Source organism: Lissotriton vulgaris, chromosome 12, assembly GCF_964263255.1.
Source record: "Lissotriton vulgaris chromosome 12, aLisVul1.2, whole genome shotgun sequence".
NCBI lineage: Eukaryota > Metazoa > Chordata > Amphibia > Caudata > Salamandridae > Lissotriton > Lissotriton vulgaris.
Genome location: NC_141700.1, coordinates 731183933 through 731203076, shown reverse-complemented (window position 1 = coordinate 731203076; position 19144 = coordinate 731183933). Strand labels below are relative to the sequence as shown.

The following is a 19144-nucleotide window of genomic DNA, read 5'->3' as shown; positions in this document are numbered from 1 at the left end:
GTATGTCCTTCACGTTTTTAGATCTCTTGAAGGCAAACCTTGGAGGTTCAAGGGAGAGTTTGCCTGTGCTTAGAATTTGCCAGTGGCACATAATTATCTTCCTCACCTCGTTTGAGGCTGGCGTGAAGGTGGTGACGCATTATTATTATTATTATTATTATTATTATTATTATTATGTTTCTTATATAGCGCCAGAATCGACCCCCGAAGGGGTATCTCCGCGCTTGCCTTGGGAACCCGTCCTGGCTTTTCCCTGTGAGATAGCCCCTACAGGGCATCCCCAAGATGAAAGCCAGGCATCCCGCCGCGGGGGGCCATTGTGGAGATTAAGCAGGCTTAATGCCCAGAGTTGCAGAGTGTGAACCCATGATTAGGTCAGGCACCGAAGTGAGAATTATCGAGTCCATGGACATTTGAGCTCAAGATCCTGCCGTGTTGGGAATTGAACCCTGGTCCCGGGTCTGACCTCTGCTTCAGAGTCTGCCTGTTCTAACCAGTGAGCCACACTTCTCCACAATGTCATCGGTTCATTGATTTTAGGGGGCCGGACCCTGTGTTCTAGGAGTGCTCCTCTGTGATTTTGGGCTCTTTTCTGCGCTCTTGCTATCTCTCTACATGGGTAAACCCTATAAGTCAGATTCCTGGATAGGATATTAGACTGGGTTCTTTACTCAGAGAGGCTGCAGTAATTGCGCCGTACTCTCAAAAATTGCCCGAAGGGTAGGTTGGCTCGCAACGCTTTTGGATGGTGGCTATTATAATGGAGTAGGCTATTGCGATCTGTTGTTTTTCTGAACATGCTTGTACTTAATTGGCCTTCCGTTAGTTTGATTGTCAGGTCAAGGAAGGAAATCTGCGTAGCAGAGGCAGTCATTGTGAAATGTAGGTACGTGTTCAGTGTGTTTACCCATTCAAAGAATTCATTGAGGGAGTCCCTGGTGCCAGCCCAGAAGATCAGAATGTCATCGATGAATCTCCTCCACAATTTGTTGTTGTGGTAGGGATTGGTGGGGGGGTCAATGTGTTTGCTTTCAAAATCTGCCATGTAGAGACACGCCACAGATGGGGCAAAAGTACTCCCCATCAAAGTGCCCTGAGTTTGGTGGTAGTACTTTCCTTTAAACTCAAAAAAGTTTTCAGTCAGTGCTAAGGTGGCAGATTCCATGACAAACGCTGGAGGTGTAGGAGAGGTCCATGTCTCAGTATTGAGTATGTCTTCTATGACCCCTAGAGAGGCCCTCTGGGCGATGTTGGTATAGAAGGCCTCCACGTCAAGGGTTACAAGAAGGTCGACTTGGCGGTTCCCCTGGAAGGTGTCTAGGAGACGCAGGACATCAGTTGTGTCCTGAATGTAAGATGGACTGCGTTTGACCAGGGGTTGGAGAAAGTGATCACAAAATTGTGATAGCGGCTCCAGTACTGAATCAATGCCTGAAACGATTGGGCGTCCAGGTACGGGGGTGATCTCCTTGTGAATTTTGGGGAGAGTATAGAAGTACGGAACCCTGGGATCTTTCTTAGTCAGGAATTCCACCTCCTTTTTGGTAATCAAACCCTCACTGAGAGCTGACTCGACAAGCCCTGCAATGGTTCATATAAGGCGTTCCATGGGGTTAGTTGGAATTGGTGTATAATACCGTCCATCCCCCAGTTGTCTGAGGCATTCAGTTTCGTAATGAGTGGTATTCTTGACAGAACATCTATTCATGAAAGGCACACTGTGGTTTGAGATGAAAATGTATTTTGTCCCCATTCCTCCCTTGTTTCCATTCCATTTCAGCCTTAGTTACAGAGGCTTGACTCACCGATGTCATTCCCGCCAGGCACTGCTGTTACATTTAAAAATTGACCTCTAAGTGAGTGGGGTCATCATGGCCCATTTAGAACAACACAACTGCTCCGTTTGCTGTTAAATGCTGCTGCTCCTTTTGTTGTTTTTAATGTCACTAGAAATGTCTTCATGCAAATTATCCATTTGAGCATGTCACTCACTACTGCTCCATCTGGAGATGTTTCACCAGTGTGATTTTACCCTTCACCACATGCTAGTATTCACCAACACTAGCATGGCACTGAGTGCACCAGGTCAGAACGAATGCGGATCACTGTACTGTACTTGCTTGAGAGATGTAATCCCCCGTCTTCTCCTTTTTGTTTCCAAAACCAGGCATGGAACAATGTATAAGCAGGTACTTCATTTCCAAACTGTTATTGTAAGCACTGATACTTAGATAGATCAGCAAGCACATTTTTATAGGTCCTGATGAATGGTGGGTGAATACACCCTGAGCGAGAATCATGTCGACCACTAACTTCACCTTTTAGTATAGTCTTGAGTGCGGAAAACATAACTTTCCAGACATCCCAGACTAACTATTGTTTTTAGTTAGCGCACAGGACCACCCGAATAAAGTTCCTTCTGGTACCCCTGCGTTATTTTATATTTCACATTCCGTCTACTACTACTCTGGCCCCTCACCCACACTTCACCCAAACTTCACCCATGGGCAGTTGGATAAAAAGATATCCACCAAAGAGCCCCTCTTTGAGGTGTAGCCCGTTGGGTATTGCACCGCCCACCCAATGAGGAGCATTGCCCATGATGAAGCATGACACCTGCAAGGGTGCGTGAGGCCAGCATATCCAACAAAAAGGATACCCACTGGTTGGTTTTCATTTAACCACATTTACATATCCACACCCCAGTGACCTGCAACTATATCCCAGGAACAGCCCAGTCCTCTCTTTGGTATCACACCCTAGAGGTATACCTTATGACGAGCTGAGCTAGTCATGAGCATCAAAGGTGTTAGACAAAACTAACGCCCAATTTTCCCCTTTCACATACACTTGTTATTTTAAAGAGTAACAGCAAAGCACAACGCAAGTTACTATGTGTTGTATCAGAACACGCTTATAAATCAGCTTTCTGGAGGTTAACTACGCATACACACGCTATCACTGTTAGTGACATTTCTGGTGAGATTCGTACTGTTTAATGAGTAAGACTAGAGTATGCCTTATGTAGCAGTGTTCTACTTCTCATTTCATTAAGAACAGTTAATTTCTTCTGGCATATAAATTACAAAGAAAATTATGTAGTATGAATTAGAACTTCACAATGCAATGTTTTGAACAAACGTTATTGACAACACACACTTGTAATGGTTTATGGAACAATGCATATGTATTATTCTATATAGCACAAGACTGATATGTTTTCGTTTATTTTTTTTGTCAGACACCTGAAGGGTCTATTTGACCCGAAATGCATTTGGTTTCGGCATTGATGAAATGTTTATTGACAATTTAAAAAATCCCAGAGATTAAAGAAGATTACGATTTTTGGAATAAAAACTTAAAAATTAACCTGTGAAGCTGGATTCATTTTGAGTGAAAGTGTTCTACGCGCTATACAAATGGTGATTTATTGACTAAAATGGACTGGTTGTATAGTTGAAGTGGATGTGTGAGTGGCTCTATGATTGAGCGAGTGGCTGTGTATCAGTAGTTGTATGGTCTGTCAATGTGTGTGTGTGTGATGTGTATGAGAGGTTGTATGGGAGTGTGAATGGTTCAGTGGATGTGATGTCACTGACCCTGTCATGAGTGATGTAATATGTGAGGTCATAAGCAGTGTGTTACAAGGGCATAAGTTACAGATGAGTCTGGCAACTAGAACTGCTGAATTTCAATGGTTTTGTACAAGTAAATGTGAGCCCAACTGTAATGTCCTTGTAATCTTAGTTTTTTCAGTGAAAAAATAAATTTTAAATGCAGCCTGTTTCCCTTCAAGGAAATGGGGCTGTATTTTAATAAAAACATTTTGAAAGTTTGTCTGAGAGTAGACAGCGGTCCCCTGGATTACTTCCTGTTCCACAACAAACTTTTCTTTTCTTCTCATTAAGAGGGGAACGAGACCAAGGGGATCATATGCCTTTTAATAAAAAAGCTTACCACAACATGCTGGGAGTTGATAAAATGTCAGTGTTTTGAAACCGATTTTGGTCACAAACATTGATACATACCATACTAAATGGCAGTTTGGAAGGGAAGCCTTAGGCATGCCCCTTCCAAATAGTGGTTAGGTATACCCTTGTAGACCCATGTGTGAATTTGTAAACTGTTGCCAAATTTCAAAATGGAGCGATACCAAACTCTGAATTAGTCAATCTCGGGTTTTGTAGCTGCTAAATGCCCCAGTTAATTTAAACATTTTGACTGAGTAGAACATAGAACCTTGGGTTACTAGTAAGTTCCTTCTCCAAGGTGAGGTAGTGTTGTAGCCTCCTTTCCACCCATGGTTCTGTTCTCCGTTAAGGAATAGTGATTTAATTTGAGTTCAGGAGTGACTGATTTATTATGGCGGTCATTGACTTTCCCAGCGCTCCTATCCCACTGATCCGGACAGACGGCCCATCTTGCTAACACGTATTTGTCTCACTGTCTTGGAGTAATAAACAAAGACCCACTTCCAGCAGCACCTAGTCATATGAGCCAGGTTACAGGCTGCAGGCACCTGAAGGTTGGGACAAGAAAATTACAATTCTCTAGAGACCAAACTAGACTTTCCTACCAGCTCCCGGTTGAAAGTTAGCAGTTTGAATACACAAATGTAAAGAGGTGACCCAATGTGATTCTATGGGAGAAGTAGGCCTCACAAAAGTGAAATACAAATGTAGGAGTTTTTCAAATCCAGTACATATAAAACATAAGTACATTTACAGCCTTTTAAGATAACTGTACCCTGCCTTGTGGGCTTTTTTAAAGCCTACCTCAGGGTTGTTATATGTATGTATTTAAAAAGGGAAATTTAGCCCTGGCAAAGGGTTTATTTTGCCAATTTGAAATTGCAATTTAAATCTACATACAGGCAGCAATAGGAGGCCTGAGACTGATTTAAAGGACTACTTATGTGGATGGCACAATTCCTGCTGCTGGCACACTAGTCCGAATTAGTATGATTTATATGTAACTCCCTCGATTTCAGGGTATCGACCCCTGCGGAAATTGAACCCCCATTGTGGATCCCTCCCGCACCGGTACCTGGATTCCGGACCTTTACTCAGGACCGTGGCATCCTTAATCTATGGTGTTGTGCCGACCGCTTTGGACGTTTTGTAATTTAATTCCCGGCATTGTAACGGTGTAATTCAACGCGGCACTATCCTTACAGATGAGTCGTTCTCTTCACCACCTTGACGTGCTCGCTCAGCCATTCAGACTAGGCAAAGGATCAATAGTCCTGAAGATGAACTCTTAATCAATTGTAGTAGAAACGTCGTCGACAGCATACACAAATGTCACTAATGCATTGAGATTTTATAAGTGCATATGTGTAGTTCATGATTAGTCTGTGTATAATTTATGCCAATCAGACTGCCTCTTGTTTTGCCTACAATTTATGTTGTATGTTTCCTCTTGTGGAGTGTGTTTAGTCGGGCACCGGCTGGTGTCCCACTTACATTTTTTAGATTTTGATACAATCAATCATCCAATTAAATAAAACTGTCCGGCTGGACGTTAATATAGAACTATCTAGTCTATATTCATTGAATCAATTTTGTTTGTTTAGGGACCACTGTCTGTTAAAAAGCTGGCACACTAGTAGCATTTAAATTACAGGCCCTGTATACATGTATCACCACATTAATAGGGATTTACAAGTACATTTAAATGTGTCAATTGAGTGTTAGCCAATTTCAACATGTTTAAAGGAGAGAGAACAAACACGTTGTGTATTTTACAAATGCTAACCAGTGCTAGAGTTCTAAAATCAAATTCATCAAAAATAGGAGAAGTAAGGCAAAAAGACTGGGGGAAATAAACCTGATGCTGCCAGGTGTAACACAGAAATTTGGTCTAATATACAGGTTGGAATGCAAACAATGGGTGTGTGGCTGGTATTGCATATTCCTATTGTACGATGCTGGCCGGTACCAGTAACTGGTTTCAATGAGTCTCCTATGATATCATTACATTGTATGTCCGTGTCTAGTTCAGGTTTAGTAAAGAAACCTATTTTTTTGGATTGCTGTTGACTGTCACTGCTTGGGGGAGGGTGGCAAAATCCTTTCTCCGAATTGAGCCCACAAATCCTAGCCTTGGGTACCGTGTAACCTTATCTACGAGGAGGGGCCCGTGTCACATCTGGTACCACCATCTGGTCCTTTTTTAAGCGAACAGCAGGTTGCTATTGTGTTTACCACTGTCCTATTGGCTTAAAAATCTCAGTGAAGTGATGCTGCCTAAAAATCCTGGACTGTTGAGCAATGTCACACAATATGAGACTACATGCTAGTTACAGAGGTAGTTTGACATGGTCCACACTTCCCTAGTAAGGTGCAGCTGTAAATGGCATGATCAGTATAAAGAATTAAGTTATGCATTCAGGTAGTTGTCATCTTCACAAATGCGGTAACTGAACTAATACCTGGAACAGTGTCTCATGGTGACATGGAAAGAGCACACGGACAACTTTGTTTGCCCATAGGAACATGGGTAGATATAAAAACCAAACAATTTGGGACTCCTTCATCAACACTTGTGCATCTGCTTTAGAGGTGTGGAAATTCAATAACCTATATCATCCTAAATATTTTCAAGAAGAGTACAGGGCAAAATATTTTGTATGATAAAATTCTTACGTTTCTGAAAAGGAACAATATACACTTCTTACATTCCAAAAATAGTGCAGAAAATGCAATTTCATGACCTAAGTGGATATCTTATCTGTACATTAATATAGTATCTCTTCGCAAACCATGAAAAGGTAGCATGAAACTTAGGGAGGGTTTGGCGCCATTTCGACCTGTAGTTTATATTCAGATCTCATCTGACTGATGTATCCTAGAAAGCATACATTTTATGCTCTTCCATGAATCCTCCTTTTAGCAATGCACAGAAAAACTCATCCCACCGGGTGTAGTGGATTCAGCCCCTTTGTACGATACTGGATGCAGTGGGTCCACCTCCCCACTAAGTTGCACTATATCCCATAATCTCAACTCCTGTTGAGGTGCACTCCAGTATATTCAACCCAACCCTGTTTAGGTGCACTCCAGTAGCTTCAACATCCCCATTGAGATGCACTAGCTTCAACGCCCCCCCCATTGAGATGCACTAGCTTCAACGCCCCCCCATTGAGATGCACTAGCTTCAACGCCCCCCCATTGAGATGCACTAGCTTCAACGCCCCCCATTGAGATGCACTAGCTTCAACGCCCCCCATTGAGATGCACTAGCTTCAACGCCCCCCATTGAGATGCACTAGCTTCAATGCCCCCCCATTGAGATGCACTAGCTTCAACGCCCCCCATTGAGACGCACTAGCTTAAACGCCCCCATTGAGACGCACTAGCTTCAACGCCCCCCATTGAGACGCACTAGCTTCAACGCCCCCCATTGAGACGCACTAGCTTCAACGCCCCCCATTGAGACGCACTAGCTTCAACGCCCCCCATTGAGACGCACTAGCTTCAACGCCCCCCATTGAGACGCACTAGCTTCAACGCCCCCCATTGAGATGCGCTAGCTTCAACGCCCCCCATTGAGATGCGCTAGCTTCAATGCCCCCCATTGAGATGCGCTAGCTTCAATGCCCCCCATTGAGATGCGCTAGCTTCAACGCCCCCCATTGAGATGCGCTAGCTTCAACGCCCCCCATTGAGATGCGCTAGCTTCAACGCCCCCCATTGAGATGCGCTAGCTTCAACGCCCCCCATTGAGATGCGCTAGCTTTAACGCCCCCCATTGAGATGCGCTAGCTTTAACGCCCCCCATTGAGATGCGCTAGCTTCAACGCCCCCCATTGAGATGCGCTAGCTTCAACGCCCCCCATTGAGATGCGCTAGCTTCAATGCCCGGATTGAGATGCGCTAGCTTCAATGCCCCCCATTGAGATGCGCTAGCTTCAATGCCCCCCATTGAGATGCGCTAGCTTCAACGCCCCCCATTGAGATGCGCTAGCTTCAACGCCCCCATTGAGATGCGCTAGCTTCAACGCCCCCCATTGAGATGCGCTAGCTTCAACGCCCCCCATTGAGATGCGCTAGCTTCAACGCCCCCCATTGAGATGCGCTAGCTTCAACGCCCCCCATTGAGATGCGCTAGCTTCAACGCCCCCCATTGAGATGCGCTAGCTTCAGCGCCCCCCATTGAGATGCGCTAGCTTCAACGCCCCCCATTGAGATGCGCTAGCTTCAACGCCCCCCATTGAGATGCGCTAGCTTCAACGCCCCCCATTGAGATGCGCTAGCTTCAACGCCCCCCATTGAGATGCGCTAGCTTCAACGCCCCCCATTGAGATGCGCTAGCTTCAATGCCCCCCATTGAGATGCGCTAGCTTCAATGCCCCCATTGAGATGCGCTAGCTTCAATGCCCCCCCATTGAGATGCGCTAGCTTCAATGCCCCCCCATTGAGATGCGCTAGCTTCAATGCCCCCCCATTGAGATGCGCTAGCTTCAACGCCCCCCATTGAGATGCGCTAGCTTCAACGCCCCCCCATTGAGACGCGCTAGCTTCAGCGCCCCCCCATTGAGACGCGCTAGCTTCAACGCCCCCCCCATTGAGACGCGCTAGATCAGTAGCTTTGACTACCCATTGAGACGCGCTAGATCAGTAGCTTTGACTACCCATTGAGATGCGCTAGATCAGTAGCTTTGACTACCCATGGAGTGGTGTGGCTCACTGGTTAGAGGCGGCAGACCCGGAAGCAGAGAACGGCCCGGGACCAGGGTTCAATTCCCGACGCGGCAGGGTCATGGACCAGGGTCAACGGACTTGATCATTCTCACCTCGATGCCTACTCTAACCAGGGATCACACTCTGCAACTCTGGGCATTAAGCTTGCCTCATCTCTACAACGGCCCCCCACAGACGCCAGGGATGCCTGGTTTCACCTTGGAGATACCCAGAAGGGACAATCTCACAGGGAAAGCCAGGACGGGTTCCCCAGCGGTCTTCAGCACCAGGACACCCCGAGATGGGGTAACAGTGCTCTTTACAAGTATCATCATTACATTACATTACAGATGCGCTAGATCACTAGCTTTGACTACCCATTGAGATGCACTAGATCTAAAACTTCAGCTCTGGATTGAAAAGCTCTCGATCCAATAGCTTCAGGTCCTCCTTGAGCGGTCCATCTCCTAACTGAAGTACTCTGGCTGTTTGTGAAAGAGAAGCATCAATACCAAAGTATGGTCACTGGTCCGTCTCCACTTATGCACTGTGCATTCTAAAGGGGACAGCTTTGAGGTGCGAGTGACTCCCAGAAAGTGAGTATATTCCTAAAGAATAGATCACTGCTAACATCGTGAACCGGTCATTAAGGAATCCGTATTGAGAGCTTCTCAGCTACTGAACCAGCATGAGCGCGACTCTGGAAAGGGAGTGGTGAGTGAGGCTCAGACAAATCGTGTGAAGCCATCGATGGGAAATGAGTGCAGCTTAGAGGAAGCTTGAGCACCTGGTGATGGGAAATAGATCAGGTTCCTATGAAGCGTTTGCAGCCTGTGAAGGGCACTGATTGACACTCCCATGAAGCATCTACAGGCTGCATTGGGGACTGAGTGACTCCATTGAATTGTATGACATCAGGAGGATGGTTATTACTCCTGTAATGTGAGACCAGTTGTGTCTGGTCACCTTCAATGTGGATTTGATTTCACCCACTGACCTCTCTCCACAGCTCCATCTCTGCGTCAAGGCGGCCGAAGCAGAAATATGGCGGAAACATCAAATGAGAGTTCCTTCCCCCCTCTCCTCAGTAACCTCAAGGAAGAGAATATGCACCCAGGATTGTCAGGTAAAATGAAGGGGGAGAGGGAGACTTTACAAGGTATAAAGCTACTGTGTGATATCAGTGATAGACTGGTACAGGAATTGTCATATCAGTGATGCACCAGTAACACGTCATATGCATGATGCAGAAGGGGTGGAGCCGTGAGGGAGTTAGGCAGACATCCGCATTATCGAAGTACAGATGGTGCAGGGGTCCCTGGAGATCATTTCAGAGATGTACAAGATCAGAAGATGTCAGCTCCTGTTGGGGTGCATGTGAGTGACAAGAAGTAAAGATCCTGGGAGTAATATCTGCAACGTGCAGGTGCTGGAGCTTTGAGGGTTGAGGAGAGATATTGGTGATCGCAGGTAAAGATGTGACAGTGGTGAATATAAGTGGCTGGTTCGATATCCGTGATGCACAGTTCACAATGGTGTCACAGCCTCTGCGGGCGACGTCAGTGATGCACAAGTGCAAAAGGCATGATAATTGGTGATCTCTGTAGTGCCCAGGTACAGGAGTAAGGGCAAGATGTACCAAATTGTTATTTTGGATTTTCTAAATGGTGATTCCACAGGAATCCCAATTTAGGAAATGCTAAATATGTACAAAATTTGTGATTTCCTAATAACGCTTCCAAAAACTAGGAAGAGTTATTAGTAAATAACAGAAAATATGCTACTTAATTCCCACCTATGGCCCAAATATGAAATTGTTTGAATTTCATAAATTGCTATTTCCTAATTGGAGATTGCAATTTAGGAATTCCAAACACAAGGGTGCCTCTGGGATTAAGGCCCCCTGGAGGCATCCCGAAATTAGTTTTGCACATGTAAGTGATCATATGTCGTAGGGGCATATGCGCGCTTCATGTCACATAAAAAAAGCATTTTTTAAATTTTGCTCATGGTTACCATAGACTTTGAGTTGTTGGTAAATGCATTTCCTAAATGGGAACTGGGCAATCCTTATTTGTGTTTTCTAAATCGCAATTTCTACTGGGTACAAAACTCAAATTGTGACATTTTTTGGCCTTTGTACAAATGAAAAAGCGGCTTTGCATTTCTTAATGGACCGAAATTGCTATTTGGCTTGTTAAGAAATGCTAAAAGCTTTCATTCATCTGGCCCTAAATGTCCCGGGCATTGTCATCAGTGATTAATAAATGCTGATACTTGAGGGCCTTTGTGGGTGATATAGTGATATACAGGTGAGGCACTTATACTGACAATCTTAGGGTCACTGAGACCAATATGAAGCAGAGGTACAGTGATTTCATGACCTGACCAAATGCAGGCTCATCCCAAAATCCCAAACTCTTGAACATTTCTATATAGAAGGCTGTTCCAATGCTTGCAGCACATTCCATACTCGGCCCAGCCCAGTCCGCGTGGGCTGCTGCACAAATAGAGCTGAAGCAGCTAATCTCTTTTTGGCCCAAACTCGTTGTTCTAAATATTCTTCTTCTCCCCAGGCTCTTGGCAACTTTGGACAATCAACCAACTTCCAGACAGAAGAACATTAACATCTAGGGTTTTGTCCACATATGAGTCCTACCATTCCTCACAATATGTGGTGCCATTCTTCTCTGATGCGGGCAAACTTCCATGTGGAGTGGCCAAGTGTTAAAACCTATTGCCTTTCTTCAGCACCTACAGAAGATTCTTGATCTTATAATACAAACGTTTGGCCTGATCTCCTCCTCATATGCAGACAACACTCAACGCATAGAAAATGTGTGAATGTCAATGCAATATGTGCTCCCACTAGGTATCGCTCAGCCGGATATTACATCAGTAGACATTATTTTGTACAGCGTCCCAACAATAGGTCGATGCGAGGGATAAGTTTGAAAGGGAACCGATTAGTATTTTAAACCATGATGTAGGGAATCTCCAAAATCAGACTTTTGAGAGAACATATTTCAGGGAAAAGTAGAATAAGAAACCTAGATGGAATCCAAATTTTGAGGGTGGTACTTAAAAAAACCTGGCTATTGCAGTGTCTCAAAAGGAGTGTTAACGTACTGTGATCAAAAAGAGCATCCTTAAGATCAAAAAAAGTTTCATGTGATCCTTTGATTTATGATTTGTAAGTATGGGTGAAATTTGCGAATTCGGGGTTCGCGAATTCATGCGAAATTGCAAAAAAAGTCTGTGAATTTTCCCGCAAACTCGCGGATTTTTGTGCCATTTGCACAAATATGTGACCACGTGTGCCTGTAACTTTGCCAGCGCGCCAAAAGGTGCCGAGGTCCCTTGAGTGAGCTGGCCATTATAGTGGGGATGGGCGGGAAGATGTTTCATACCGCTAGTGTGTGGTGGACGGGGCCAAAAGGGCAGGGCTTCTATGCGAGTTCACATGCATCTTGTTTACAAAGGGTCAGAGACCGAGCAGAGCAGCAGATGAGGAGAAAGCAGCCTCCTGGTCACAGGAGCTACACAGGGATGGCCCTCGGGAAAACTCATGGATGCAAAAATAAGTTTGGCGCAGGACCCCAGAATCCTTCAGATGTCCAAGATAGCTCTGTTGCGCGTGTTGGTACAAAGCCATTCTGATCCTGCTCAGTGGGTTCAGGCGCATGCAGCTGCTGCTGCTGGTCAATGTCCCATCTCATACTAAACTGCCCCATACAGGCATATGCTGGCGCTGGGCAGTAGGGTGCAGTGGGATGCAGGTGCTCCACACCTGGTACATACGCATACCGGTGCCAGCGGGGACATGGTTTTTTTGGTGCTGTGTAGCAAGTTATGATTTTACATTTTGACTGCACCAGACGGTGGTACCACCTACATGGATCAGGAGCATCCAGACACCAGACTTCATGGTGCAGGAGCATAATGGTGCTGTGCGGTACAGGTATATATATATACTGGGGGCAGGGGGGCACTTAGCACAATGTGTGCTCACACCCAGAGGGCTCCCAGGCAATTGAGCACGAATGATTTTCACACTGATAGGGCTCCGGGGCAGTTCAGTAGCGTGTGGGCTCACAACCCCATGGCAGCTCAGCAGCGTGGGTGCTCACACCCACAGAGCTCCCGGGCAGTTTAGCAGTGCCACCCGCTGGTTCACCCCTGCCACCCTCTGGTTCACCCCTGCCACCCTCTGGTTCACCCCTGCCACCCTCTGGTTCACCCCTGCCACCCTCTGGTTCACCACTGTAGATTATGGGGAGAGCACACCTGCCCAGCCTCAACCGGGGGCTGGTTAATGTGTTACTGAATTTGAGCTTCAAGTCGGCACCTGCTTCCTTATCTGTAAGTGCTTCCTGTTGTGGTTTAATTTTAGTGACAGCCTGGAGCATTGTGCCATACTTGTAACTATTCTCTGACCCTGCTTCGAGGGTCAGAGTAGGGTCAGAGAATAGTTGCAAGTAGGCAACAACTCTGGAGGAGCCGCTCAGGAAGCACTTACAGGGTTACAGCAGGTGCCCAAGTTGAAGTTAATTTCTTTGTAACCATTTTGTAAATGGTTACAAAGAAATTAGCTTCAACTTGGGCACCTGCTGTAACCCTGTAAGTGCTTCATGTACTTCAGTTTTTGAAAATCTGTCCCGCACGCGATTTTTGCTGATTTTTCTGCAATTTTGTGAGATTCGCGGACCGTGAAATTGCAGAAAATCCTCAAATTCCACGAACGGAACAGATTTTACGCCCATGTTTAATGATTTGGTGTGAATCTAATGAAGATGCTAAGATCAATACATTAACATGAAGTATATATTTTTGGTGGCTTCATGTTTCTTTGCTCTATTTCTATCATCACTCTCATAATCTTCAGACAAAACCCCATGCAGCCCCCTGTGAACTATAGCCTAAACTGCCCACATGTGCCCAGCTTCTTGATAATTAGGAATCACCTGAGAACTAAACCCAGGTAAAACTGAAATTGACATGTATGGCAACTCAGCAGCCCTTATTCTGGGCCTTGAGTTTAGACCCAAGCCCTCTGCAGCCTTTGCTGTATAGAAAAAAAGGAGTCCTCCATTGCTCCCTCTAACTGGAGCCACCGGGGACTATGAAGACAAAGCCTCTTTCATCCTCACCCAGGCACTTCACAGATACTCACAAGTTGTGCTTTCCTACAATGCCTACAAGCTGGGATTTCTTTAGTTCTTTTACTCCTGGATTGTGCCAAAGATCAATGTTTGGGCCTCCCAGCCTCTCTCGCCTCACCACTGCCACACTTTGGGTCCAGGGAGTAAATGTTGACTGTGAAAATCCATTGTTCCATTTCAAACCCTTCCATTTCTAAAATCATAGGCTTTGCAAGCACAAAATGCTTTTTTTGTAATGATTATTAAACCCATTTTACGAGTTGAAAAATTCTATGCAATACACGGAGTGGGTTTATAGCCATTAGTAGTTGAAATATGTATCGATTTGCAACCGCATTTGGGTTTCAGTTGGCAACAACTCGAAGGAGGTGGTAAGTGGCATTCTAAGGGGAAAAGGGTCCACATCCCCTTCATGAATGAAGTCCGGAGCTCAGATAGGATGCAGATTATTCTGTAGTGGAAACCTTCTTTTTAAAGCGCCACAGGTTCCTTCAGGGAAAATATGCTGCTTTAGACAATGTTTTCTGTTTGGCAGTGCAGGGAGGTGGGGTAGGAAAGCACACACCCGCGACAACAGAACAAGAGCACGCGACCAGGGACAACACAACATAGTAATTGAGTTTCCACATCCCAGCACTTGTATCACTGACGCCTGGGCCTATTTTACAAATCGGGCACCTTTCCCTGACCTGCGCTTTGGTGCATCTTTAACGGGGTGCACATGGCTCCGCTGGGGAAGTCCGCCCTATTACAGTAAATGTGTTGCCCCCAGCTCAGCTGCAAACCCATGCTTTCCTTGGGGCAGTGCATTAGTGAAAGACAGACTGGCTCTTTGAAGCTCTTGATCCACCTTTCATAGTGCAGAGAGCAACCCTGCCTGACTTGAAAAGGTGAGCAGAGATTCAACTGTTGGCAGGAGCTGTGAGTGAAACGCCCACCTACCATGACGTGCTTGGGAGTTCCCGAATCACCTACTTACCTCCCATTACAAGGACACTCTCAGAGTGCACTGACTGTACACCACGTCTATGTGGCTCAAAGTCCAGGATTCTACCAACAGCTCTTTTGCCTACACACATACACAGGTTTGTAGTATAGCACAAGGGCATGGTCTTTTCTCGCTTGCATGGGGACAATCACCCCCCCCCCCAATGCAAATAAGGGAACATCCTCCTGTGATGGTGCCACTGTGAACTATGGAAGAAGGGGCTGCCCAAGCATCTACAGCCACTTCTATAAGATCAAAGTGCCCTGGTGGTGCAAGAATAGGTGCAAATACCTGTTGCACATCTGGGGCACCTAGTATATTTGGTCCCTTGTCTGTCAAATTCATTTGCTTGCACTGACACCAGGGGAGGAAGCCACAAACACTGTCTGTAAGAACTAATTCATAGTTTCACCTGGCAGGGAGACAGGCAATCCTAAACTATGGCATAAATGCACTGGAAAGAAGAGACAAACTAAAGTACAAAGGGATCACAAAAACTCCCAGTGAGACACAGGGAAGCCAACACTGGGTCAGAGAGAGATGCATGCACACTTGCAGACACAGTGGCTGTGAGAAGTTGGCCTGGTATATGATGTCCACTATTCTAGTAAAACACCTTGCACCAGTCCAAACGACCCTTATTGATGGTTGTAAAGTCAACCTTCTAGAAAGCTATCCTAGTGGTAGCTATGGAGAGCAGCCTTCAAGACTTCAGAGAGCGAAATAAGCTAGTTGTTTTACCAATTATAATCCATTGAGTACCAAATGAAAGCACACCACACAAGGTATATATGTATTTAATCTAAACACAACCCCTCTGCACTCTTTATGAGATCAGAGGTAAATGTATAATACAAGGAACTTAATTAGCATACGATAAGTTGCACAGTATATGTTATGCCCTAGGGGCTTCACAAACCATATACTAAAGTAGTGGTATAAGAACCACATCTGGGATAGAAAGCAGGCCTAGGACCTGTGGAATCGCTGGGGCTTAGGAACAACCAAAGGTTAGGATGTAGGAGGCCGTCTGGAGACGCTTCCAGTGTCTAAACACAGCCGCGGGTTACCATTTACTTTCTATGGGAAACGAACAAGTTACAAATTTGCAATTTAAGGAAGCTTCTGAATGGACTAGGATGGAACCCTTTTAGACTAGAACACTTCGAGAGTCAAGACCCACGGGAGCACCGGAGTGCTCGTGTTACCTCACCCACGGGAGCCGGGTGCATAGATGATTTTTGGTGTCGGGTTTCGTCGTCTTTTTCAATGGAGAACTGCAAAGAAGTGCTGCAGGCGACCAGAGGAAAAGTGTCCAGGTGGATCCAAGGGTGAATTGAAGATCTGAAGAACCTGAAAGCAGAAGGGACACTTGCCAGTGAGCAGGATGGCAATGGGAAGATGCCAGCCAATGTCAGGTGATTTCAGGTGAAAAGGTGAAGCTTGTCTCTTCAGCCATGTGGTCCAGGAGGTGTCGACGACGTCCAGGAGCAGTATTCGAGCTGTCCCACAACAAATCTAGCTGACTGCGGTGTCGGTATCCGGATTGCACCCAACAGGCCTTGGCTAACACAACCCACGCAGGGTGTCGAGATTGGCTTTGTTGCAGACCAGCAAGGTCCGAGGCACTTCTTCTTTTCAGGGAAGCTGGAGCAAGCCTGGAGCAACCAGGAAAGCAAAGTAGTTTCAAGATTGGTCTTCTTGGGGGCTGACTAGCCAACGGACTAGGAACCGCAAAGACGAGTCAAGCGGAAATGCTCAAAGCGGGCCCACGAGACAAGTGTGGGTCTCTGAGCTTCGGTGCAAATGGTGCTCAGGGCTGGGGCTTCAAGCACCCCAATGCACAACTTTGGGATACCTTGGGAAGTAGGTGCTGCTTGCAAAATGTCGGATGTCCGGCAGTTCCAGTCCCACGTCTCTCGTGTCCGCTACGGGTCTCAGCTTTGCTGGGAGCTTGGTCAGTATCAGAGATGTCTGGAAGTCTGTCCTGTTTCGCACATTCTTCGGGATCTGGCGGGAACCTCGAAAATGCAGTTGGTGCCTGTTCAAACAGGGTGGTCCCTCCTTGACCACAAGGGAGATTTCTTCAATCTTCCAGTTGATATGGAATGTCGAAGGTCCAAGATGTATGTTGCAGAGTTTCATCCAGGGTAAACTAAAGTCCTAGGGAATGGGGTTCTATACTTGTAGTAAGTTTAGGGGTTGGACTAACTCTAAGGTCCCTCCTATGGGTGGACCTGGGAAGGGGGTGGTTATACCCCCTTCCCCTTTGTCCAGTTTCATGCCAGAGCTGGGGTTCAGCGCCCCAGCAACTGTTTGAACTGGGAAATGCATGGAGCACCTTGTGTGCCCCAGGCAGTGTCTGAAAAGCATTCCCTGAATGCAACCCACCCTGCCCCAATACACTAAAGCCTGTCTGCGCAGGTGCTGGCTCCTCCCTGGACAGGAAACCTATAGTTCAGGCCTCCCTTGCCGGAGTTTCATCCAGCAGCAGGAGGGCAGACTCGTGTCTGTGGCAGCAGCATCCATTTTCTGATGCAGGGGCTCTGTTTAACTTTAACCAGTTGTACCAGTAACTACATGTCTTCTCCCTCTAGAAGGGTGGAATGCTACCTCCGCCCCCAGGACTGGCAGGGGGGGGGGGGGGGGTAGTATTCCAAAGTATTTGACACCTTTTTGGATAAAGCCAAATCAAAGTTAGCTTTAACCGCGAGGATTATAATGCACTTAAGAGTATTTGGTATGTCTATCCTAGAACAGCTATAAGGAGATGGTTCCGAAAGCAACAGAGGGACTCAGCTCATGCTAGGGCACCCTCTCTTACAAAACCAAGTGCTCTGCCTCCAGGATTGTCAAGGCCTGCCATAGGAGTGACTTATAGGTTAATATATGTGTGTGTGTGTGTGACGTTGTCCGGGTATGAATTGCTGCCGGCCAGTAGTATATTGTTTTGTAGGATTTCGTTTTGATAGCATTTCTTATCTGTTGCAGGACTGTGAAACGCTCCGATTCACAGTGCACTGCTGATGCACTTAAGAGTCCGCGTTCAGTAGTGTGTGAACTCGAGTTTCCCTACTTTATTTTTCCTTGCAATATTATATAGCGCGAACTCGACAACATGGCATGAGCCCAATTTACATTACAGAACACATTCATTTGTGGTAGGCACGGGAGACAAAGCGATTTGCCTGGAATCACAGGATGTTGAGCTGATGCCGAGATTCGAACGTAGCTCCCCGCTCTAAAGTTCGCAATTCTAGAACTTGTGGCGGAAGGTGTGTCTAAAAGTGTATGTCGGTGCTGGTCATCAATAAGACCTGTGCATTTTTCAAATGGGTGGTGAAAAAATGAGTATGTTGCTGGGGATGTGGGCCGCCGTGCCACCAATGTACTTACCGGGGAGGGTAAACACCCATTATTCCGCAGCTTTCTTTCCGCATACCATCACTCTGCATACTTTCATTACGAAAGTACCATGACTCCGCAATGCCATTATAACGCATGGCATTACATTTTATATGCTTTTAACACGCATACATTTACAACGAAATTCGTTGTAAATGCATGAATGGTAAAAGCAGGTTTTATTTTTTAATATTTGGATAAGGTAAGTATGGGTTTAGGGGTACATGTTTTGGGGTGTTTGGGTATTTTAAGGGTTCAGATATAGTTTTGGGTTTGGGGTACGGGGTAGTTGTAGGGTTTAGGGATACAGGGGTATTGGGATTCAGGGGTAGGTTTGGGTTTTGGGGTACGGGGTTATTTTTAGGGTTCAGGGGTAGGTTTGGGTTTTGGGGTACAGGGGTATTTTAAGGGTTCAGGGCTAGGTTTGGGGTACAGAGGTATTCTAGGGTTCAGGGGTAGGTATGGGTTTTGGGGTATTTTTAGGGTTTGGGCTAGGTTTTGGGGTACAGGGGTATTTTAGGGTTCAGGGCTAGGTTTGGGTTTTGGTGTACAGGGGTAGTTTAGGGTTCAGGGATAGGTTTGGGTTTTGGGGTACAGGGTATATTTATAGGGTTAAGATGGGTTAGTGTTTAAGGGTGTTGGGGTATTTTAAGGAGTAAGGGTGGGTTATGATTATGAGGTGCAGGGGTATTTAAAGGGAGCAGGGTGGGATTAGTTTTTAGGGTGTAAAGGGTATTAAAATAAAATAGTAAATACAAATAATATAAATAATGCAATTTAATAGAATATGTTTTAATTAAATTAAAAATATGTATGTATGTATCTATATATATATATATATATATATATATATATATATATATATAGTTTTAATAATGTACTTTTACAATGTATATGACTTTACC

At 45.7% G+C, this 19144-nt stretch overlaps 1 protein-coding gene across 1 annotated transcript in view; it reads left to right on the top strand.

Moving 5' to 3' along the window:
* Window positions 1-19144, top strand: part of LOC147678413 (uncharacterized) — a 115002-nt gene that overhangs the window by 18189 nt on the left and 77669 nt on the right. Inside the window, exon 2 of the mRNA XM_086946004.1 lies at window positions 9694-9810. Coding sequence (XP_086802130.1) covers window positions 9694-9810 — 117 coding nt within the window. The remainder of the gene's footprint in view (window positions 1-9693; window positions 9811-19144) is intronic.